Genomic DNA, 18,975 nt, shown 5'->3' on the forward strand with positions numbered 1-18,975 from the left:
GGCACAGCAGCCTGCAACTATGCAAAAGGCAGCCGGAGTACAAGAGTGCAAATAGTACAATTAGCACACTTAGGACAGGAAAGGTATTTTTACCCATTTGGTCGATTGATGCTTAAGGACGGGAAGGGTATTTTTACCTTCGGCGCCGGCCTCCTTTCCAAGTCAGAAATGAAGGAATCACGTAACAATGATTAAAGAAAACACTTGTTTTTTACCACTTGAGTTTTATTATAGACTACATGTTTCAGAAGTTAAACTTCCATCATTCAGGTCGGTATTATAACAGACCAGTTATTATACAGACCTGAATGATGGAAGTTTAACTTCTGAAACATGTAGTGTATAATAAAACTCAAGTGGTAAAAAACAAGTGTTTTCTTTAATAATTGTAACATGTCTTACCACAAAGTTAATACCGAAACAATAAATAAAATAAAAGAATCACATATTTAATGTTTTTATATGAATATTATGCGCCAATCTCTTTGTTAAAATCCTGTCGCCAGCGGTCCACAGGTGTAAAAACACCTGTCCTAAGTGTGTTGAAAGAACCCTCTCCTTGATCCAGTCACAAAAAATGTCATGATTCACAGATGGGGTAAAAACAAATAATAGATTTTCACTCTAATAAGTGACCTATGGTAACTAAATAGAGGGTAGATAAAGGTTGGAAGAAGGAAAATGTTTTACTCATGAATGGCAGACTGTATCCAAACTTGACGAAGGGCACGTAGAACAGGAGGCCGGCGAGGATGAAGGAAGAGGCGTACAGGTACTCCAGCTGCGGCTTCTCCAGGATGGGAGCCACCACCAGGTAGCACGAGATCAGGAGTACCAACCACGGAACCACTATCGGCACCTGCATTCCATCACACACATAATTACAAATTACTCAACATCTCAACATATGTACTTGAAGAAGAATATGGAAGTCTGGGCATTTACAGGGCTGGTCTAAGTGATTACTTTACACATGTGTACCATTCACCAATTCTACCCATGATTGACAACCACACTACTCGAATTCTTGAAACTTCTAGATATATTAATCAAACTCGAAACACAGCGTGCGAGAGTTACTAGAAACATCTATGTTGGGATGAGGAAAGCTTTTATCAAGCAGAAACTCTTTAATTTGTATGTGAGGTCCGAATCCTGGATTATATTTAGATACTTGAGAAACGCTAGAAAACATGTTTTTAAATTTTTATTTAAGCTTATAATTTGACCCGTTTATTTATTTATAAAATTTTGAGTATGTCCCAATACTTCTTTACAAATCTGGATTATCTCCAATTAGGAATTATTTTTTACATTATTCAAGTAATGTACATTCAAATTGTGGAAATCCACCAAAAAGTCACAATTCCAGTATTGCATAAAAATCCTTTATATGCAAATCTGTTCTGTTTACTGTATCCTATAAAATCTTAATTAATTTTGCGACAAAACGTGACCAATCCTGTGTTAAACCAATCATTAAATTGTACCAAAAAAGCAATTTTACATACTAGAATTCCTGATTACTTCAAATCATTTATAATATTTTAAACATTTTAATAGCTCTATAATACAAACTTATGTAGTTCAAAATTAAACAAAAAATACATTTGACTATTCAGCGCGGAAAAAACAAAAATTACTTCTGAATTTAGTGATGACTGTCTTCTACATCTTCATAACCGTCAGGGAGTGGGTTGACCTTGGAAATGTAACGTTTTGGTGAGGACCTTTACAATTGCTGTAATCACAAATTACAATAATGTCCCCTTGCTGAGTTTTCCCGTGCCGAGGGCTGTGGCGTACCTTATAGGGTCGGACGGCGTGAGGTTTGGTGTACCGCATCACGATGAGGGCGACCATGGAGCCTCCGTAGAATATCCACGCCGTGAACGAGAAGAAGTCGATCAGCGAGTCTATAGTCCCGTACATCACCATGGCCATGGCTATCATCGACTGCAACAAACCGGGGTAGAATGTATCGCTCCGTTATTACTACATAACTTACTAAACTGGCTGGCTGTAATTTGAGTAACTCACGTGAAATATCAAGCCGGGAGCCGGGGTGAACCTCCGCACGTGAACGTAGGACAGGATGTCCAGCAGATGGCCCTCCCGAGAAGCTGCGAAGCACAACCTGATGGACAAAAATCAATCAACAAAAAGGTTGAGGTTCTCTTCCGTTTGCATTTACAGGTAGACAGTTATTGAATTAATTTTTAAAAAAAAGTAATAAACGATAAATATTTGTGTTTTTATTACTTACAAAAATGCTTCCATTTCATACTAATTCTGTGAGCCTAAGCGGCTCATTATTAGAAATAGGTATCGAATTGTGGTAGAGTGGGTTCGAACTGAGAAATCCTGACTCAAGAGTCCGCGACACTTACTACGGGACCACAACCTAACACAATTTTTTTTAAATAAAAAAATGAAATATCTGCATAGTTTTTTGATTTTTTCTGCATGTTTATGAATTTATAAATGAATATGTATGTATATATTTATGTACATGTCTTTTAATCAGGGTAGGCAGCAGGGTTGGGTAAGGATAAGGCAACGTAGGCACTGGTCGTGTTTCTATATGGAACGCGAGTACCTAATCCAGGGTAGGCACTGCTTTCCTGCATATATAGAATGTACATGTATGTTTAACAAGTGGACAAGTGGAAGTCTGGAAGGAATTAGAAGAGTAAGGGCTCTTGTGCACTACACGGAATTTTACTGTCCGGCAGTCCGGTTTTTTCAAATAAACGCAACTATGACAGTTTGGCGTGATCGTGCATCAATCGAGCCTACTGATCCGGAGAAAGATGGACAAGTGCACAAGCCAATCATCCGTTTTTTCACGCTAACTGGACTGCCTGACAGTAAATACGGATAGAGCCGGGTGGGGTACCTTCCGGCCGCGAAGAGCGTCCCGTTGGCCGAGCCGAAGGTGGAGACGGTGACGGAGAGCGGCATGAGCCAGGCCATGGCGCCGAGCAGGCGGTTGCCGAAGGTGACGGCCACGGCCTCCGAGTCCACCATCTCGGCGGCCGACATGGCGGCCAGGTAGGACAGGTTGACGAGCGCGTAGCACAGCGTGACCAGCGGGATGCCGATCATGATGGAGCGCGGCAGGTTCCTGCAACAGGGTAACAGGGCGGGCGGTCAGTGCGGGCGAGGCCGGTCGCGCGGCCGCGGCGCTACGCGGGCACTCACTTGGAAGGACTCTTGATCTCCTCGGTCACGTAGTTCAGGTTGTTCCAGCCATCGTAGGCCCACAGCCCCGTGTAGAAGGCCGTGGCGACGTTGCCGAGCGTCACCTCGTTTCCCGAGAAAGACTTGTCGTGAAGGTGTTGCGTGTTACCTGAAAACGGAAGCGTCCATAATATACGGATACCTGCATCATCTACTACAGACTCCACTTCACTCCCCAGTCGGAGACTCGGAGTGTTGTAACATCCCACCATTACCTCACGCCTCCTGCCTCCTGCCTCCCGCACGCCGACCCGAACTCCTGTATCCCTTCAAATATATTCCTAACCTCTATCAGATCCGGAGCGTCTCTCTGCTGCGGTACCTAGTACACCATTCGAGAGTGGACTCAAAGAAAAATAAGAAAATAGTGTTTCCTTCTCAGATTCCTTCTCCGTATGGCAGCATGTCCTTCACTCACGTCCCAACACACATATTCCTCTCCTACATCCGAAAATCTAGGGGCCAGGACTATCACATGAACGAAGATCGAGTTTCCATGCTCTGCGCACCATCGGGATGCAGATCTGTCCCAAAGTAAAGAAGGATTACCTTCTTCAGTGTCCAGCCGGCGCCCGGTCAGCGGGTCGCGCGCACCTGCAAAGGTTGCGGAGGACGGTTAGTTACCTTGCGCCAGCTTGTACATGCCGCCGCAGATGATGATGAGGATGGCCACCAGCTTGGCGGCCGTGAACACGTTCTGCACGCACGTGGCCAGGTTCACCGAGTAGCAGTTCACCACCAGGATGAGCACTGCAACACAAAGCAGACGCTGCAGAGCTCTGGAGAGTTTGCGAATGAGAGAAACCAAAAAAATAAGAATGTTTGTTTGTTTGTTCAAAATCTTAAATATCCTTGCTTGCGTGTTTTTATATTTAACATTGAGAGGTTTACCTCTCAATGTTATGCTCTTGACAGAGAAGAAGAAGAGAACTCCTGCAGGCCCTGGTGTCAAAGGTGTAAAATGTGTGCAATGTGATTTGTATGATCGAGTTGATAGAACGAAACATTGGTAGGTATTTTTTGAGTATGGAGTAAGCAGTAGACTTATCCAAGGCAAGAAATTTCTGAACATGTGGTTTACGAAGAGAATTTGTAACTTACGATGTGGAACTGTGATTTTGGAACTCACCTATGGCCAGCACGGCGACCATCTTCACCACGAAGGTGGGCGGCTCGCACTCAGTGACGAAGGCCTCCACGGCGTACTTGGCGAAGGAGAGGCAGATGATGGCCATCTGCGAGGGCTTCAGCACCAGCGTGGACACCCAGGAGAACAGGAAGGCGGGCGGCGCCCCGAAGGCGTCCATGAAGTAGGCGTACTCCGCGCCCGAGGAGGTGTTCATCGTGCCCAACTCGGCGTAGGCCAGGGCCCCTGCGGACACACGCTGTCATTCAAAGCTGTCCCACCAGACCTGATACAGAAGCATCTAGGCTTCCTGACAGAGCTTTTATTTATTTCTTTTAAGAAAAGAAATAAGTACATTGTGGCGGGCTCTGCTAAAAAGAAATATTTTCCAACGAACCAAAAACAGAATAGTGATATTGGTCAAAACGTTTGACACCTTATATAGCTGTTTGCAATCAGAGGGTAGATAGTACTTGAACATTAAATTAAAAAAAAACATAAAATACAAATTGATGATAGTAAGGAAGGCAAAGGAAGAAGGGAGTTTAGGAAAAAAGTAAGGGATGAGGTTTCATGGACAGTTAGGATTCTAATTATAGATAGTAATGTCTCAGACATTTCTTAAAAGTTATAAGGTACGGTGCACTTTCTCTTGCAAAGCAATTTTTGTTGTTGTTTTGTTGTATGTACTAAGTTGCTAAATTTATAGAAAATGTGAATCGAAATTGTATCCCGATTTTACTGTGAATTTGCATTTAAAAGCTTTCAATACCTGTCACTGCCAATCTAAATAAATACAAGTTTATATAATAAAATCCAGTCATATTAACGTAACCAACATCATCATACCAGTCTGATGATGTCGGTTACGACAAAACCCGGTTGCTGGTCAAATAAAGTGAATGTGGAAAAACTACCTAGTTGTTATTTTATTCTAAAAAATGCAGTTCCACCAAGAAATGTGAGTGCAAAACTTAAATCTAAATACAAGTTTGTAAAACCACCACCAAGTTTTCTAGAAGCGCTACGGAGTAGGCAGTGAAAGGGATTAGTAGTTAGTTAGTTGGTTCAGTTAGTCAGCTAGATCCGATTCCGACCTGACGTTGGCTGGTACACGCAGGCTCGCTGTCAGTAAGGTATAGGGAGCAAGGACACCAGGACATGAGGACGCGAGGGATACGTACCCAGCAGGGAGAGCAGACCACACGCCATCCAGACCACGAAACTGAGGCCGATGGAGCCAGTCCGCACCAGCAGGCCCGACGGGGAAACGAAAATTCCGGAACCTACGCAAAGACAAACAAATTACAAATTTAATCTTCATTAGAGAAGAGAGGGAGAGGAAGCTAAACACACCAACGAGTCCATTTGTCAGGACTTGCACTTGGATGGCTCAATGCGAGTGTTTTTGCCTAGAATTTTCGCTCATGAATTACATAAAATTATAGTAACTTTAAACATAAAGAGTAAATCCACTCACGAGTAGGCATAGGCTATGAAACTTATAAAGTTGAAGCCTGACTAGGGACATAATAAACGGTATTGCATAAGCCGTAGCTAGAGTCACTTGGACGTTAGGTAATTTAAAAAAAATGGATGGCTTAACTCTGGCCAGTGTCTGTACACTACGGATTCTTCAGTTCTTTGGACACATTGTGCGTGGCAATGAGGATAGCCTGGAACAACTGGTTGTGATCGGTAGCCTGGAGGGGAAGAGAGGTAGAGGAATATCCCCCACCCGATAGACCGATCAAGTTATGGCAGCAGTAGGCACCTCGGTGGTTGGTGCGCTACATGCAGCGCAGTCAAGGGATAACTGGAGAAGAGTCATTGATTTGACAAGGGTCACAACCCTTCATAATGAGGGCTAAGACGGAGAAGAAGAAGAGAACCCCTGCAGGCGCTGGTGTCAAAAGTGTATAATGTGTGCAATGTGATTTGTATGATCGAATTGACAGAAAGAAACTTTGAAAGGTATTATCTGATTATGGAGTAAACTGTAGGCTTATCCAAGGCATTGCAGCCTTGTACGAGGATAGTACTGCATGCACTAGGGTAAGTGGTTAATTTTCATCTTAGTTAAGCATCTATTAAGGTGTTAAACGGGGATGTGTTATGTCACCGGGCTGTTAAATCTATACTTGGATTATTGCATGAAAGAATTTAAAGGTTTGAATATTGGAGTTAAAAATAATAGATTTGCCTTTTGCATGCTGACGATGCTCTGTTTCTTGCCGATAGTAGAGAAGACCTGCAGGAGCAAAGATGTATAATGTGTGCAAGGAAGGTGATTTGTATGATCGAGTTGATACAACTGCTTAGTCCCTACTTTGAAAGGTATGGAGTAAGCAGTAGACTTATCCAAGTCATTTCAGCCTTGTACGAGGATAATTCTGCATTAATTTGGGTAAATGGCTCGTTTTCATCTTGGTCCAGCATATCTTAAGGCGTTAAACAGGGCTGTGTAATGTCACCGTAGCTGTTTAATCTACATACGGATAATTGCTACATAAAATGATCGATTATAGTAATTTTAAAACAAATTTATAAGTTAACAACACATCTTTAAAAATAAACAAAAAAAAGATGTATACTACGTAAGTGTATGAAATTGTTGATATTTTAAATTCACATTATTAATTTGTATATAGTTGTATCAGGAGATGATAAGCAAGCAGTAGGTACTATAGTTAGTTACCAATCATGGTGCCGACAATTAGAGCCACCCCACTGAGGAGTCCCACCCGTCTCTTGAGGTGAATAGGGTCGTCCGGCGCTGCGTCCGCCCCCTCCAGCTGGAAACACAACACACATTCATTAAAAAAATAACACTTGTGTAATGCCACTTTTTTCAAAGAGAAACATTTGTGTTTTTATTATTTAAATACTTCGATTTCATACTATTTCCTCATTATTAGAAATAGGTATCAAATTGTGGTAGAGTGAGTTTGAACCGAGAAACTCTGACTCTTCTTTGAAAGGCAGGCAGGCGCTGTGGCGTAGTTGGGTAGACGCTTGACTGCGAAACTGGCGTCGCGGGTTCGATTCCCGCCAATTGCAAAATTAATGTATTATTCACATTTACCTTCCCTATCCTTACTATCCTACCTGTAGACAAGCATCTAAAATAGACGTTTTGCGGGTTATTCATTTATATAAAAAAAGAGTAAAGAGTCCGCGACACTAATCACGGGACCACAACCCGACACTTATTGAGTTTTGTTTCGAAAATCACAGCTATTTTCATCGAAAGGTGAATAGTAAAACGTGTGTAAGGAAATAAAAGTCAATAAGTGGTATTATACAAGTGTTTAAAAAAAACAATATGTCATTCCACAAAATTAATGCTGAATCAATAAATAAAACACCCATTAAATGCCACTATTGCACCTGCAAACTTACCTTATTTCATTCTTACTGCATTCATTTTGTGGTAAGACATAATCAAACTAAAAACAACAACACTTGTTTTTTACCACTTGAATATTATATTGTTACGACTAGTTTTGTAAACTACATATGCGAGATTAAATATCTACGAGATAAATATAAGCTTTTTAGTTTATCCGCCTCCGTGGTGTAATGGTTAGCGTGTTTAGCTACCGTGCTGGAGGTCCCGGGTTCGATTCCCAGGGGGGTGAAAATAAATATTAGTATTTTACAGTGTAATACTTATCTAATATTACCCTGGACTGGTTCCTGAGCGCAAGAGTGATCACCTTGCCTTCATATAAGTAATGATCAAGATAACACTGCGTCAATTCGATGCAGTGCCCTATGCACCATAAGGTGCAGGTAAGGGTTATAAGTAAGTTTTAGTTTTTACTTAAACTCGTAGATGGAAGCATATGTAGCTTCCGAAAGTAGTCGTAAAAATATAATCTAGTTTGCTTATACTTGGTCGAGATTATCCCCTTTTTGAAAGCGAGACAGTTTTTTTGAACCAGCACAGATTATTCGATTTCAAACAGCAACGTCACTTCACGAGTATTCGAAGACAATAAATAGAATTTAGTTAGTGTTTTGTATTTTTATTTACATCTAAATACAGAACATTTTTTTGTTGTTTTTAATTTTAGTTGTCATTTATTTAATATAACGGACTTTCGGTCTAAACGGACACCCCGTCTCCCAATTGTTCCTTTATATCGAGGTTTAACTGTACTACGATTTTTTTTTTAATTTCGAACATTTTCGATTACCTAACTAGCCCTCACTTAAAAAAAACTCACTCTAACCCTCACTTTAAAGTAACTAACCCTCACCTCAAAGTAACTAACCTTCACTTTAAAGTGACTAAACCTCACTTTAAATTAACTAACCCTCACTTTAAAGTAACTACCCCTCACTTTAAAGTAACTACCCCTCACTTTTTAAAGTGACTCACTTTAGTGACTAACCCTCACTTTAAAAATAAAAAAACAAAGTTATCTGCACTCATAGATGCATTCGCGACCTTCCACAATCGGTACAAGGTGCAAGATAATTTCTACATTTGTCAATCAAACGTTCGGAGTGACTAGTATTAATTGTTTACAATTATTAAAGCATTAATACTCGTCATTTCAACACTCGGTGATCCGAGGAATCAATCAAGTAAGTGCTGTGCAAGTCGGGCGAAGATGACAAACAGCTCAATGTCACCACAGCTGATGTCTGATGACTGAAAAAATTATATGGTTTTGAAAAGAAAAGTGGTTTTGAAAGGTTAGGAATTAAAAAAATATATTTTCCACACATATCCAAAAAAACAAAAATAATATCCTAAATCAGGGGTTCCCAGAGTGTGCGCCGCGGCGCCCTGGTGCGCCGTAGAAAGTAAAGAGGGGCGCAGTGAGTCGATCCTCTATCATTATCAGAAACCACAAATATTCTCGGGTACCTACCTATAAAGCAGCAATTTCTTTTTTGTGAGCTATCATCTTTCTACCGAACTACTATTATTGTAGGTACTTACCTATTTCTTTCGACTATAATATATGTATATACATATATAGTCACATTGTCTTTTACAAATAGCTTACCAAAGTAGGGCGCTGTGATAAAATACTAAACTTGTAAGTGCGCCGCGGGCTGAAAAAGATTGGGAACCCCTGTCCTAAAAGCATTATTTGAAAAAAAATCGGACGTAGACACACGTGCAGCCCTGATCGCGGCTGAACGGCTCTGATTTGAACGCTTGAGACTAGCTCGCGATCTCAGCCTTAAATGTATGCCTGACATCGCCAGAATTGTACACATTACAATCTGATACAGTAGCATCTAGGCTTCCTGACAGACCTTCTATTCACCAGGAGCATGAGTAACAGTATAAAGTACAGTGTGCACCAGCAGGACTCACCTTGTCCCCCGGACAGGAGTCGGAGTTGGAGAGCGCCGCCCCCGCGGCGCCCCCCCCGGCCCCGCCGCGCCACTCCAGCGGCCCGACCGTCTTGCCGCATGTGCCATTTCCTGCAACACAAGTACATCGTCATCAGACTCGGAACATGATGTTAACACGCTACATATTTGGTGGAACACAAATGATTAAAATCAATATAAAACGGCACACTATCGTTATAAGGGATATATCCAACGACAATAAGTAGAAATTTTAAATAACTCTATACATTTGCACTACTTTTTCTCTATGGTTCCGTTCGTTCAAGAAACGTCAGGTTGACAATTGGAATTGTTATAAGCTCAAATAATTGATATTCATTTAACTTTTATTCAATTCCTGACCTATATTAGACGAGAATACATCAACATTTTGAGTGGACATCTCATCAAGATCTTCATCTTGATGAGATTCTTCATTCTTCTTCAAGAATATGGTAGTCTGGGCATTTACGGGGCTAACGTCAGCCCCGTAAATGCCCAGACTTCCATATTCTTCTTCATCTTTGATGAGATGTCCACTCAAAATATTATGAGAATACATCATTTTACTCGTTGAAAATTTCAAACACACGCGATCCCTATGATAAGATTGACGTAAATTGAAGGTACGATGACGAGGTTTCAAACACACGCGATCCCTATGATGAGATTGACGTAAATTGAAGGTACGATGACGAGGTTTGCTTGAAAACAAGTGACATTGTGGTGATGTTTTTTGTTGTTGAAAATAATTGTTAACAATTTTTACGGAATATGTTAGACCTATTTCTAAATGAAAATGACAAATGACCTTGATATTTCTGATTAGTATAAATACATGGAGAATTTTAATGACCCTTTATTATGTGGAGTATGCCGAATCCGACATTGCTCCGGAGTGAAAATGGGCCATCAAGTTGGACTATTTAATTATAGTAATCCACATATTATCGTGTTGAAGAAATCCGCGTCGTTAGTAAAATTATCTTCGGCCATTAACCGGGACGTGATTAACAATGTGGCTATAATCCAATGTCGTTTAAATCCACGGTCGCTCTAGACAAATTTCTCTCTATTTCGGACGGCTCTGGGCGGTTGCTGCAATTCCCCCCCGAAGAGGCGGTAATGGGATCTACTATAAGACCCCGCTTAGCGCTGTTCAATTCAATATTGCACATCGCTCACTCCTTTCAAGAACGTCATAAATCAAAATAGTAGATTTTTCAGTAGAACGTTTTTGAAGTTTAAAAATAAAGTACAATGTATTAAAAATAAATATCAAGCCACTTATTGAACTTTTTACTGTGCAACAGATCTTTTTAGGTAAAACCTGAAGGTTTTTTCTCCATTTCAAAAATATTTTGTACATTTAAAAAAATAATTAAACAATACCTTTTCTTCAAAATGCAAAAACAACACTTTCTGTCCTGTAGCGGGTAAATATGAAGTTAAAAATATGACTCTTTCGCTGGGATATAGTACATTTTCTGGGCATTCCGAAAACATGCACAACTGAAAATTGTCGATTTTTGATTTATGACGTTCTTGAAAGGAGTGAGCGACATATACAGAGCTTTTTTCCATGAAACGGGGTGGAACGGCGTTCCGGCGCCTTTTTTCAAGGTTATATATTTTTTAAATTATCGAAATCAGTTTGAAGAAACAATATTTGCGCTTACGTAATTACAATATTTATTTATAGAACTCGTCAAAAGGAGAAAATATGGTATTGTAAGGAGCTATTTTTTTTAGTAAAAATCTTTACATGATGTGAGTTCTGGGATCTTTTTTGTTTAAAAAAAGACCTGTACAGATGTAACCGAAATCGCACGCGTTATTAGTATTTGCTAAAATCCCACAATTTTGCTGTTTTGATACAGTCTTGCGGTCTGGTATTTTTTTATATAAATGTATTTTGCTGATACTTTGTGTGTTATATTGTTAATTTCATTAAGTTATTCCAAACGTTATTTATTAAGTTATTTTAAACGTTATTTATTTAGTTTTTTATTAATTATAAAGTTATTTCAAACGTATCCTCGTTCTGTCATTCGACAGTCAACAAATCTCGTGCCAGACTAAGATATATGATCTAATAGCCGAGTCTTTTTTTTAACCGTACCCAAATGGTGCAAAGAGCACTGCATTCTTCAGAGCTATTAACTTAGTTGTTAATGGAAGGGATATCTCCCCCATAAAAAAGAAGGTGGTCGGTCAATCCTGCGCTCCTGATTCTTGAATTCAATAAAATAATATATTTCATGGGGTATAGACGATGTAAGTGAATAAGATCAAGGTATAGGACATTATACTATATGGGGAAGGAAATGGCTTGCCAAATATTTATAGGTGATACATATTTAACTCATTTATTTATAGATTTGGCATTAAATTTGTAGGACTCCATTTTAATTTATATAAAACATTAAACATTAAAATCAAACACTGATTTATAGAGTCTATTAAATTGTATTTTATTATTAAAAACACAAAGACACTTGTTTAGCCTTGTCATGGCACTATCAAACAAAACAATTGTTTTATTTTTATGTGTTTTTAATAATAAAATACTATTTACAGACTCTAAAAAACAATGTTTAATTTTAATATTTGAAATAAACATATTTAACTGGTTGGTAAATATCACGTTGCTCATAGAATGTAAGTGTTGTATTGGTTATTTTTAAAGAATAGTACTTATAGCGGTCATACGTGAAAAATCGCACATAAGGCGTTCAAAATATTATCATAAAGTTGCATAAACAACTAACAAATACTGTACCCTTGCCAAATATTATAAAATATATATTTTACTTCACATATGTGAAAAACAACCGAATTATGTTGATTATTCGCGAGGAACTTGTTGAAAAATACCAACTTTGTCATATATAATGTAACATTTATTTATCAGAATAATATTTAAAACGGTTACACGCGAAAAATCGCTTCTACAGCGTGCATTATATTGTTTTATAGTTGTATAAACAACTAACAAATACTGGCCGAATTCAATAAATTACATAGTTTGCTTCATGTACGTGAAAAACAACCGAATTGTGTTGATTATTCGCGAGGAACTTGTAGAAAAATATCACATTTGTCGTACAATGTCACTGTTATTTTACTAGTTATTTTTAATATTTTTAGCGGTTACACGTGAAAAATCGCACATACGGCGTGTATGATATTATTATTTTGCTGTATAAACAATATAGTGTCCGCCTCCGTAGTGTAATGGTCAGCACGCTCGGCTACCGCTCTGGAGGACCCGGGTTCGATTCCCAGGGGGGGGTAAAATATTTATTCAACTGAATACCCTGGACTGGTACTTGAAGCGGAGGGCTGATCACCTTTCCTTCATGTGTAAACGATCAAGATAACACTGCGTTTATATGACACAGTGCCCTATGCACCATAGGGGTGCGGGTAAAGGGTTTTATTATTATTTTATTATTATAAACAATATATGTAATATTATTTCATAGTTGCATGAACAAATACTTTACCGTCATAAAATAAACCCTGAAGAGGAAAACAGGTTGTTGCTGAAAACAGGTTGTTGCCGAAACCAGTTGGTTTTTAATAAAAATGTGAGTGGATCAAAAAACGAAGTCTTTTTATTTCTCAAAATAATATAAATACTGTACCATTGTCAAATATTAAAAAAAATTCCCTTGAAAAACAACCAAATTATGATGATTGACAAACTTGTTGGGAAATATCACATTTGTCACAGAATGTTATATTGGTTAAACATAATATTTTTAACGTGAAAAACCTCACCTAAAACGTCCATAATATGATTAAATAATGGCATAAAAATAACTCAACAAATACTGTACCCTTGCCAAATATTGTTACAAAATACACATTTTATTACTGATATTTTCAATATATCAAAAACATTACTGGCCATGTACGAAATTCTCGCATTTCACTGTACAATAATATTAACATCTTTAGTATTCATGAATATGAAGTGTTCGCCCCCCGACAAACAAACACATAATTTATTTTACCTGATAATAATACGCCTCAGTTTTATTTCATTATTATTTTTTTAAATTTGGCTTTAGTGGCTCTAAGTCTACAGCCTTAAAAGAGAGGAAAGAGTCTGGAGACTGCGAGTCTGGGACACTTAACGAGGGAAGTGGGGTGTGCTTAATCTTTTACTCTGTTACCCAGAAAATCAAGAGAATTTGGTGTATATTAGACGTTTTGTGAGAACGGTAAATGGTTACTTATAGAAAATCAAGAGAATTTGGTGTATATTAGACGTTTTATGAGAATCGGTAAAAGGTTAATTATAGAAAATCAAGAGAATTTGGTGTATATTAGACGTTTCGTGAGATCGGTAAATGGTTACTTATAGAAAATCAAGAGAATTTGGTGTATATTAGACGTTTTGTGAGATCGGTAAATGGTTACTTATAGAAAATCAAGAGAATTTGGTGTATATTAGACGTTTTATGAGAATCGGTAAAAGGTTAATTATAGAAAATCAAGAGAATTTGGTGTATATTAGACGTTTCGTGAGATCGGTAAATGGTTACTTATAGAAAATCAAGAGAATTTGGTGTATATTAGACGTTTTGTGAGATCGGTAAAAGGTTACTTATAGAAAATCAAGAGAATTTGGTGTATATTAGACGTTTTGTGAGATCGGTAAATGGTTACTTATAGAAAATCAAGAGAATTTGGTGTATATGAGACGTTTTGTGAGATCGGTAAATGGTTACTTATAGAAAATCAAGAGAATTTGGTGTATATTAGACGTTTTGTGAGATCGGTAAATTACTTATAGAAAATCAAGAGAATTTGGTGTATATTAAACGTTTTGTGAGATCGGTAAATGGTTACTTATAGAAAATCAAGAGAATTTGGTGTATATTAAACGTTTTGTGAGATCGGTAAAAGGTTACTTATAGAAAATCAAGAGAATTTGGTGTATATTAGACGTTTTGTGAGATCGGTAAATGGTTACTTATAGAAAATCAAGAGAATTTGGTGTATATTAGACGTTTTGTGAGATCGGTAAATGGTTACTTATAGAAAATCAAGAAAATTTGGTGTATATGAGACGTTTTGTGAGATCGGTAAATGGTTACTTATAGAAAATCAAGAGAATTTGGTGTATATTAGACATTTTGTGAGATCGGTAAATGGTTACTTATAGAAAATCAAGAGAATTTGGTGTATATGAGACGTTTTGTGAGATCGGTAAATGGTTACTTATAGAAAATCAAGAGAATTTGGTGTATATTAGACGTTTTGTGAGATCGGTAAAAGGTTACTTGTAGAAAATCAAGAGAATTTGGTGTATATTAGACGTTTTGTGAGATCGGTAAATGGTTACTTATAGAAAATCAAGAGAATTTGGTGTATATTAAACGTTTTGTGAGATCGGTAAATGGTTACTTATAGAAAATCAAGAGAATTTGGTGTACGGTAAATTAGACGTTTTGTGAAATCGGTGAATGATCACGCGAATTAATACAAATATTTATTTACTATAATCTAATGAGAATGTCAAAACTGAATCACAGATATGTTCAAATTGAATTGCGTGAGGGCAAGTAGCGCATGCACACGTGCACATACAAAAACGCATGTAGTTAGTACCTAGTGACCTAGAAGCGGAGATGAATGAATGATGGGGAGGTATCGGCATGCGTTTCTGTGCTTGGCTCTCCGCCAGCACTGTCCTCTCCACTCTCCCGGCTCTCCACACTCTCCTCGCGCTATGTGACACATGTCACGAACCCAGGCCGAGAGAGAAATGCGTGTTTTTTTCAATCGACAGACGATATTGAGCTATTAACGCTATTTTTAACACGTTCGATGTATCGCGAATAATCACGAGATGCTGACCGAGTATCAATTTTAAAAAAACGATTTTAAAATACGAAATTGTAAGGAATGTGGGTATTATTTTTTGACGTCTCATCAAAGATGAAGAAGAATATGGAAGTCTGGGCATTTACGGGGCTGACGACCGTCATAGACTCTTCTGCTTAATAAAAAGCTTCTTTACATCTCACCAATAGATGTCTCTAGTGAAGTTCTAGTGATTCAAGAACAAGGTTTCTAAATTGGTTCAAATATGGTATATAGAACTTCCAAGAATTTGAGTAGTGTGGTTGTCAATAATGAGTACAATTGGTGAATGTTACACGTGTGTAAAGTGATCACTTAAACCAGCCTATGACGGTCCTCAGCCCCGTAAATGCGCAGACTTCCTATATTCTTCTTCATCTATGTTGAGATGTCAAAAAATAATATAAGAAACCGGTTGCGTTCATATGGATTTTAAGCACACGTCCACAGTAGTTTACTAGAAAAGAATAAGGTTCAAGTAAGTAAGTATCATATAATGCGCACAAAACGAGTGGAACGAATCGCTTCTATATCAGATCCGAGAATACAGTTGGGAGAGCTTTTCGCAGGCAGTGACTAACATCTAGCTACGGTTTATGAAACATGTTCCTACTGTAAAGTTTTACATGTTATACGTTTATAACTTTTACAGCATATTCTTACTTGTGAGTGGCTTTACTCATTATCTTCAAAGTTACTATAATTTCATGGAATTCTTGAGTAAACTATTCTAAGCAAAATCACTCGAAATTTGTAGCTTTTACTAACTAACTAGTTACCTTATACAGTTGTTTGAAATGAGTTAGCAAGTGCAAAAGTAATATATCGTGGTCGTACAGGAGAATGTGATCATCTGACAAAATGTAAAATGTTCAGGAGGGGCACTTAAGTCACTTTTGTTGGCAAGTAAATAAACATCAATACAGTTAGCCATTTTTAACAAGTCAATATATAATACTTCCAAGTTTGAAATCGCTTTGGGATTTTTCAGGGCAATATTATGCTAGTAAGATACCAAATAGTCAATGATCACGTTTTTGTAAAAAATGCACTTGGTCACTTTCTCCTGTATGACTACGATCTGTATGTATATACTTTATTTTTATTATTTTTCATATTATTTTTTGACAAAGATGAAGAAGAATATGGGAGTCTGGGCATTTACAAGGTTTCTAAATTGGTTCATATATATATGGAACTTCCAAGAGTTTGAGTAGTGTGGTTGTCAATAATGGGTAGAATTGGTGAATGTTACACGTGTGTCAAGTGATCACTTAAACCAGCCGATGACAGTCGTAAGCCCCGTAAATGCCCAGACTTCCATATTCTTCTTCATCTTTGATGAGATGTAAAAAAATAATATGAAAATAACTCCTGTAATTGGAGATAATCCAGATTTTGTGAACAAGTGTTTGGACACACTCAAAACGTTGTAGAAAAGAATAAGGTTTAAGTAAGTAAGTATCATATAATGCGCACAAAACGAGTGAAACGAATCCGCGATTTCATCCGCGAAAAACATTTTTGAGAAGCTGCACAGATCGTAAAAAGATCGTAATTTATACCGCCTTCTGCTTATAAAAAAACATCGAGGAAAATATTCTCGTACCGGCGTCGCGGTGGCGCTAAGGGAACTGTACACCTAATGTATAAATTACTTGCGTACAGCTGTGGTAATGCGGTAAAATATACACGACGTAACGCCGAGTCGACACGATGCAGTGGCCCATGCACCATTGGGTGGGAAGAAGATTGATCTACTCCAGTGGTGGAGATTAAATAACGGACAGTTAAATGATTCGACCGCAATCGGTATTAAGGGGGTATTCGCAAACATGCGATTCAGTGATCGACGAGGGGCCATACGTTTCTCCACGCACAATTTAGTTTGTAGAATATATATTGGCATTTGTTTTTATTAGGATACATATTGAAGAATGATTTTAATATTTTTTTGATGTATCGTGGTGTCCCTCGTTTCGTACAATTTGATTTGACTTGAGCTTCGATGTTTCCCCTTTCCCCTTCGTTCCCTCCCGTCCCTCTTCCAGGTATTTTCACAAATCGCTCACTCCTTTCAAGAACGCCATAAATCAAAAATTTTGATTTTTCAGGAGAACGTTTTTAAAGTTTAAAAATATAACACAATGTATTAAAAATAAATATCAAGCCACTTATCAAACTTGTTACTGTGCAACAGATCTTTTTAGGTAAAACCTGAAGGTTTTTTCTCCATTTGAAAAATATTTAGTTTTTTAAAAATAATAATAAAACAATATACTTTCTTCAAAATGCAAAAACAACATTTTCTGCCCTGTAGCGGGTAAATATTGAGTTAAAAATATGCCTCTTTTGCTGGGATATAGTACATTTTCTGGCCATCCCGAAAACATGCACAACTGAAAATTGTCGATTTTTGATTAATGACGTTCTTGAAAGGAGTGAGCGAAATATGTTATTTTGTAATTGGAGCAGTACAATTATGAACTTTTTTTTAATACTCGTATAAATAAGAAAAATATAATCGCGCCTTTAGAAATAGCAATTTGACATGATAAACTTTAAAGCTAAATTATTTGAAATCTTATAAACCTAAAAAGGTGATTCTATTCCCTGTCCTTTCCTTTTCTTCTTTTCCTATCACTGCCATCTCCTTTTCTCTTTATCCCATCCTTGTCTCATGTTCTCCTTTATATAGACCTCTATTATGCATAGTGGTGAAGAACTATAATCGGTACACATGATTTTATTTTTATATTCTGATGTATCATATATTGTAACTGTTGTTCTTCCTTCCAATAAAATAAAATAAAATAAGCTTTAAATGAATGAACCCAAAAACCAAATTAAGAAAAGGCTTATTTTAAAAAAAGTCATTTTTTACATTCATTGCTTTAAATACTCAGACATCCATGTTCTTCTTCACCCGTGTTGACATATACAAAAATATCAAAATAACTCCTAAATTCCCAAATAAAATAAAAGGGGAAATTTTCAATGAAGATTATTGGTCCTTTATTGAAAGCTGCCCCACTGTATTCCCAGATCTGATACAGAAACATCTAGGCTTCCTGACAGACCTTCTTTTGCAAAGCTGTCCCACCGCATTCCCAGATCTGATACAGAAACATCTAGGCTTCCTGACAGACCTTCTCTTGCAAAGCTGTCCCACCGCATTCCCAGATCTGATACAGAAATATCTAGGCTTCCTGACAGACCTTCTCTTGCAAAGCTGTCCCACCGCATTCCCAGATCTGATACAGAAATATCTAGGCTTCCTGACAGACCTGCTCTTGCAAAGCTGTCCCACCGAATTCCCAGATCTGATACAGGAGCATCTAGGCTTCCTGACAGACCTTCTCTTG

General features: G+C 37.9%; 1 protein-coding gene across 1 annotated transcript in view; it reads right to left on the reverse strand.

The window, feature by feature from the left end:
* LOC148301678 (b(0,+)-type amino acid transporter 1-like) overlaps positions 1-18,975 on the reverse strand; it is a 34,449-nt gene that overhangs the window by 1,531 nt on the left and 13,943 nt on the right. Inside the window, exons 3-12 of the mRNA XM_088272890.1 lie at positions 9,711-9,820; positions 7,068-7,164; positions 5,554-5,655; positions 4,373-4,615; positions 3,868-3,993; positions 3,205-3,352; positions 2,900-3,127; positions 2,041-2,137; positions 1,807-1,956; positions 691-859 (exon numbers count right to left, since the gene is read on the reverse strand). Coding sequence (XP_088129016.1) covers positions 691-859; positions 1,807-1,956; positions 2,041-2,137; positions 2,900-3,127; positions 3,205-3,352; positions 3,868-3,993; positions 4,373-4,615; positions 5,554-5,655; positions 7,068-7,164; positions 9,711-9,820 — 1,470 coding nt within the window. The remainder of the gene's footprint in view (positions 1-690; positions 860-1,806; positions 1,957-2,040; positions 2,138-2,899; positions 3,128-3,204; positions 3,353-3,867; positions 3,994-4,372; positions 4,616-5,553; positions 5,656-7,067; positions 7,165-9,710; positions 9,821-18,975) is intronic.

This window comes from Brachycentrus maculatus, unplaced genomic scaffold (genome assembly GCF_059751285.1).
Source record: "Brachycentrus maculatus isolate JH-2025_06_01 unplaced genomic scaffold, ASM5975128v1 h1tg000531l, whole genome shotgun sequence".
NCBI lineage: Eukaryota > Metazoa > Arthropoda > Insecta > Trichoptera > Brachycentridae > Brachycentrus > Brachycentrus maculatus.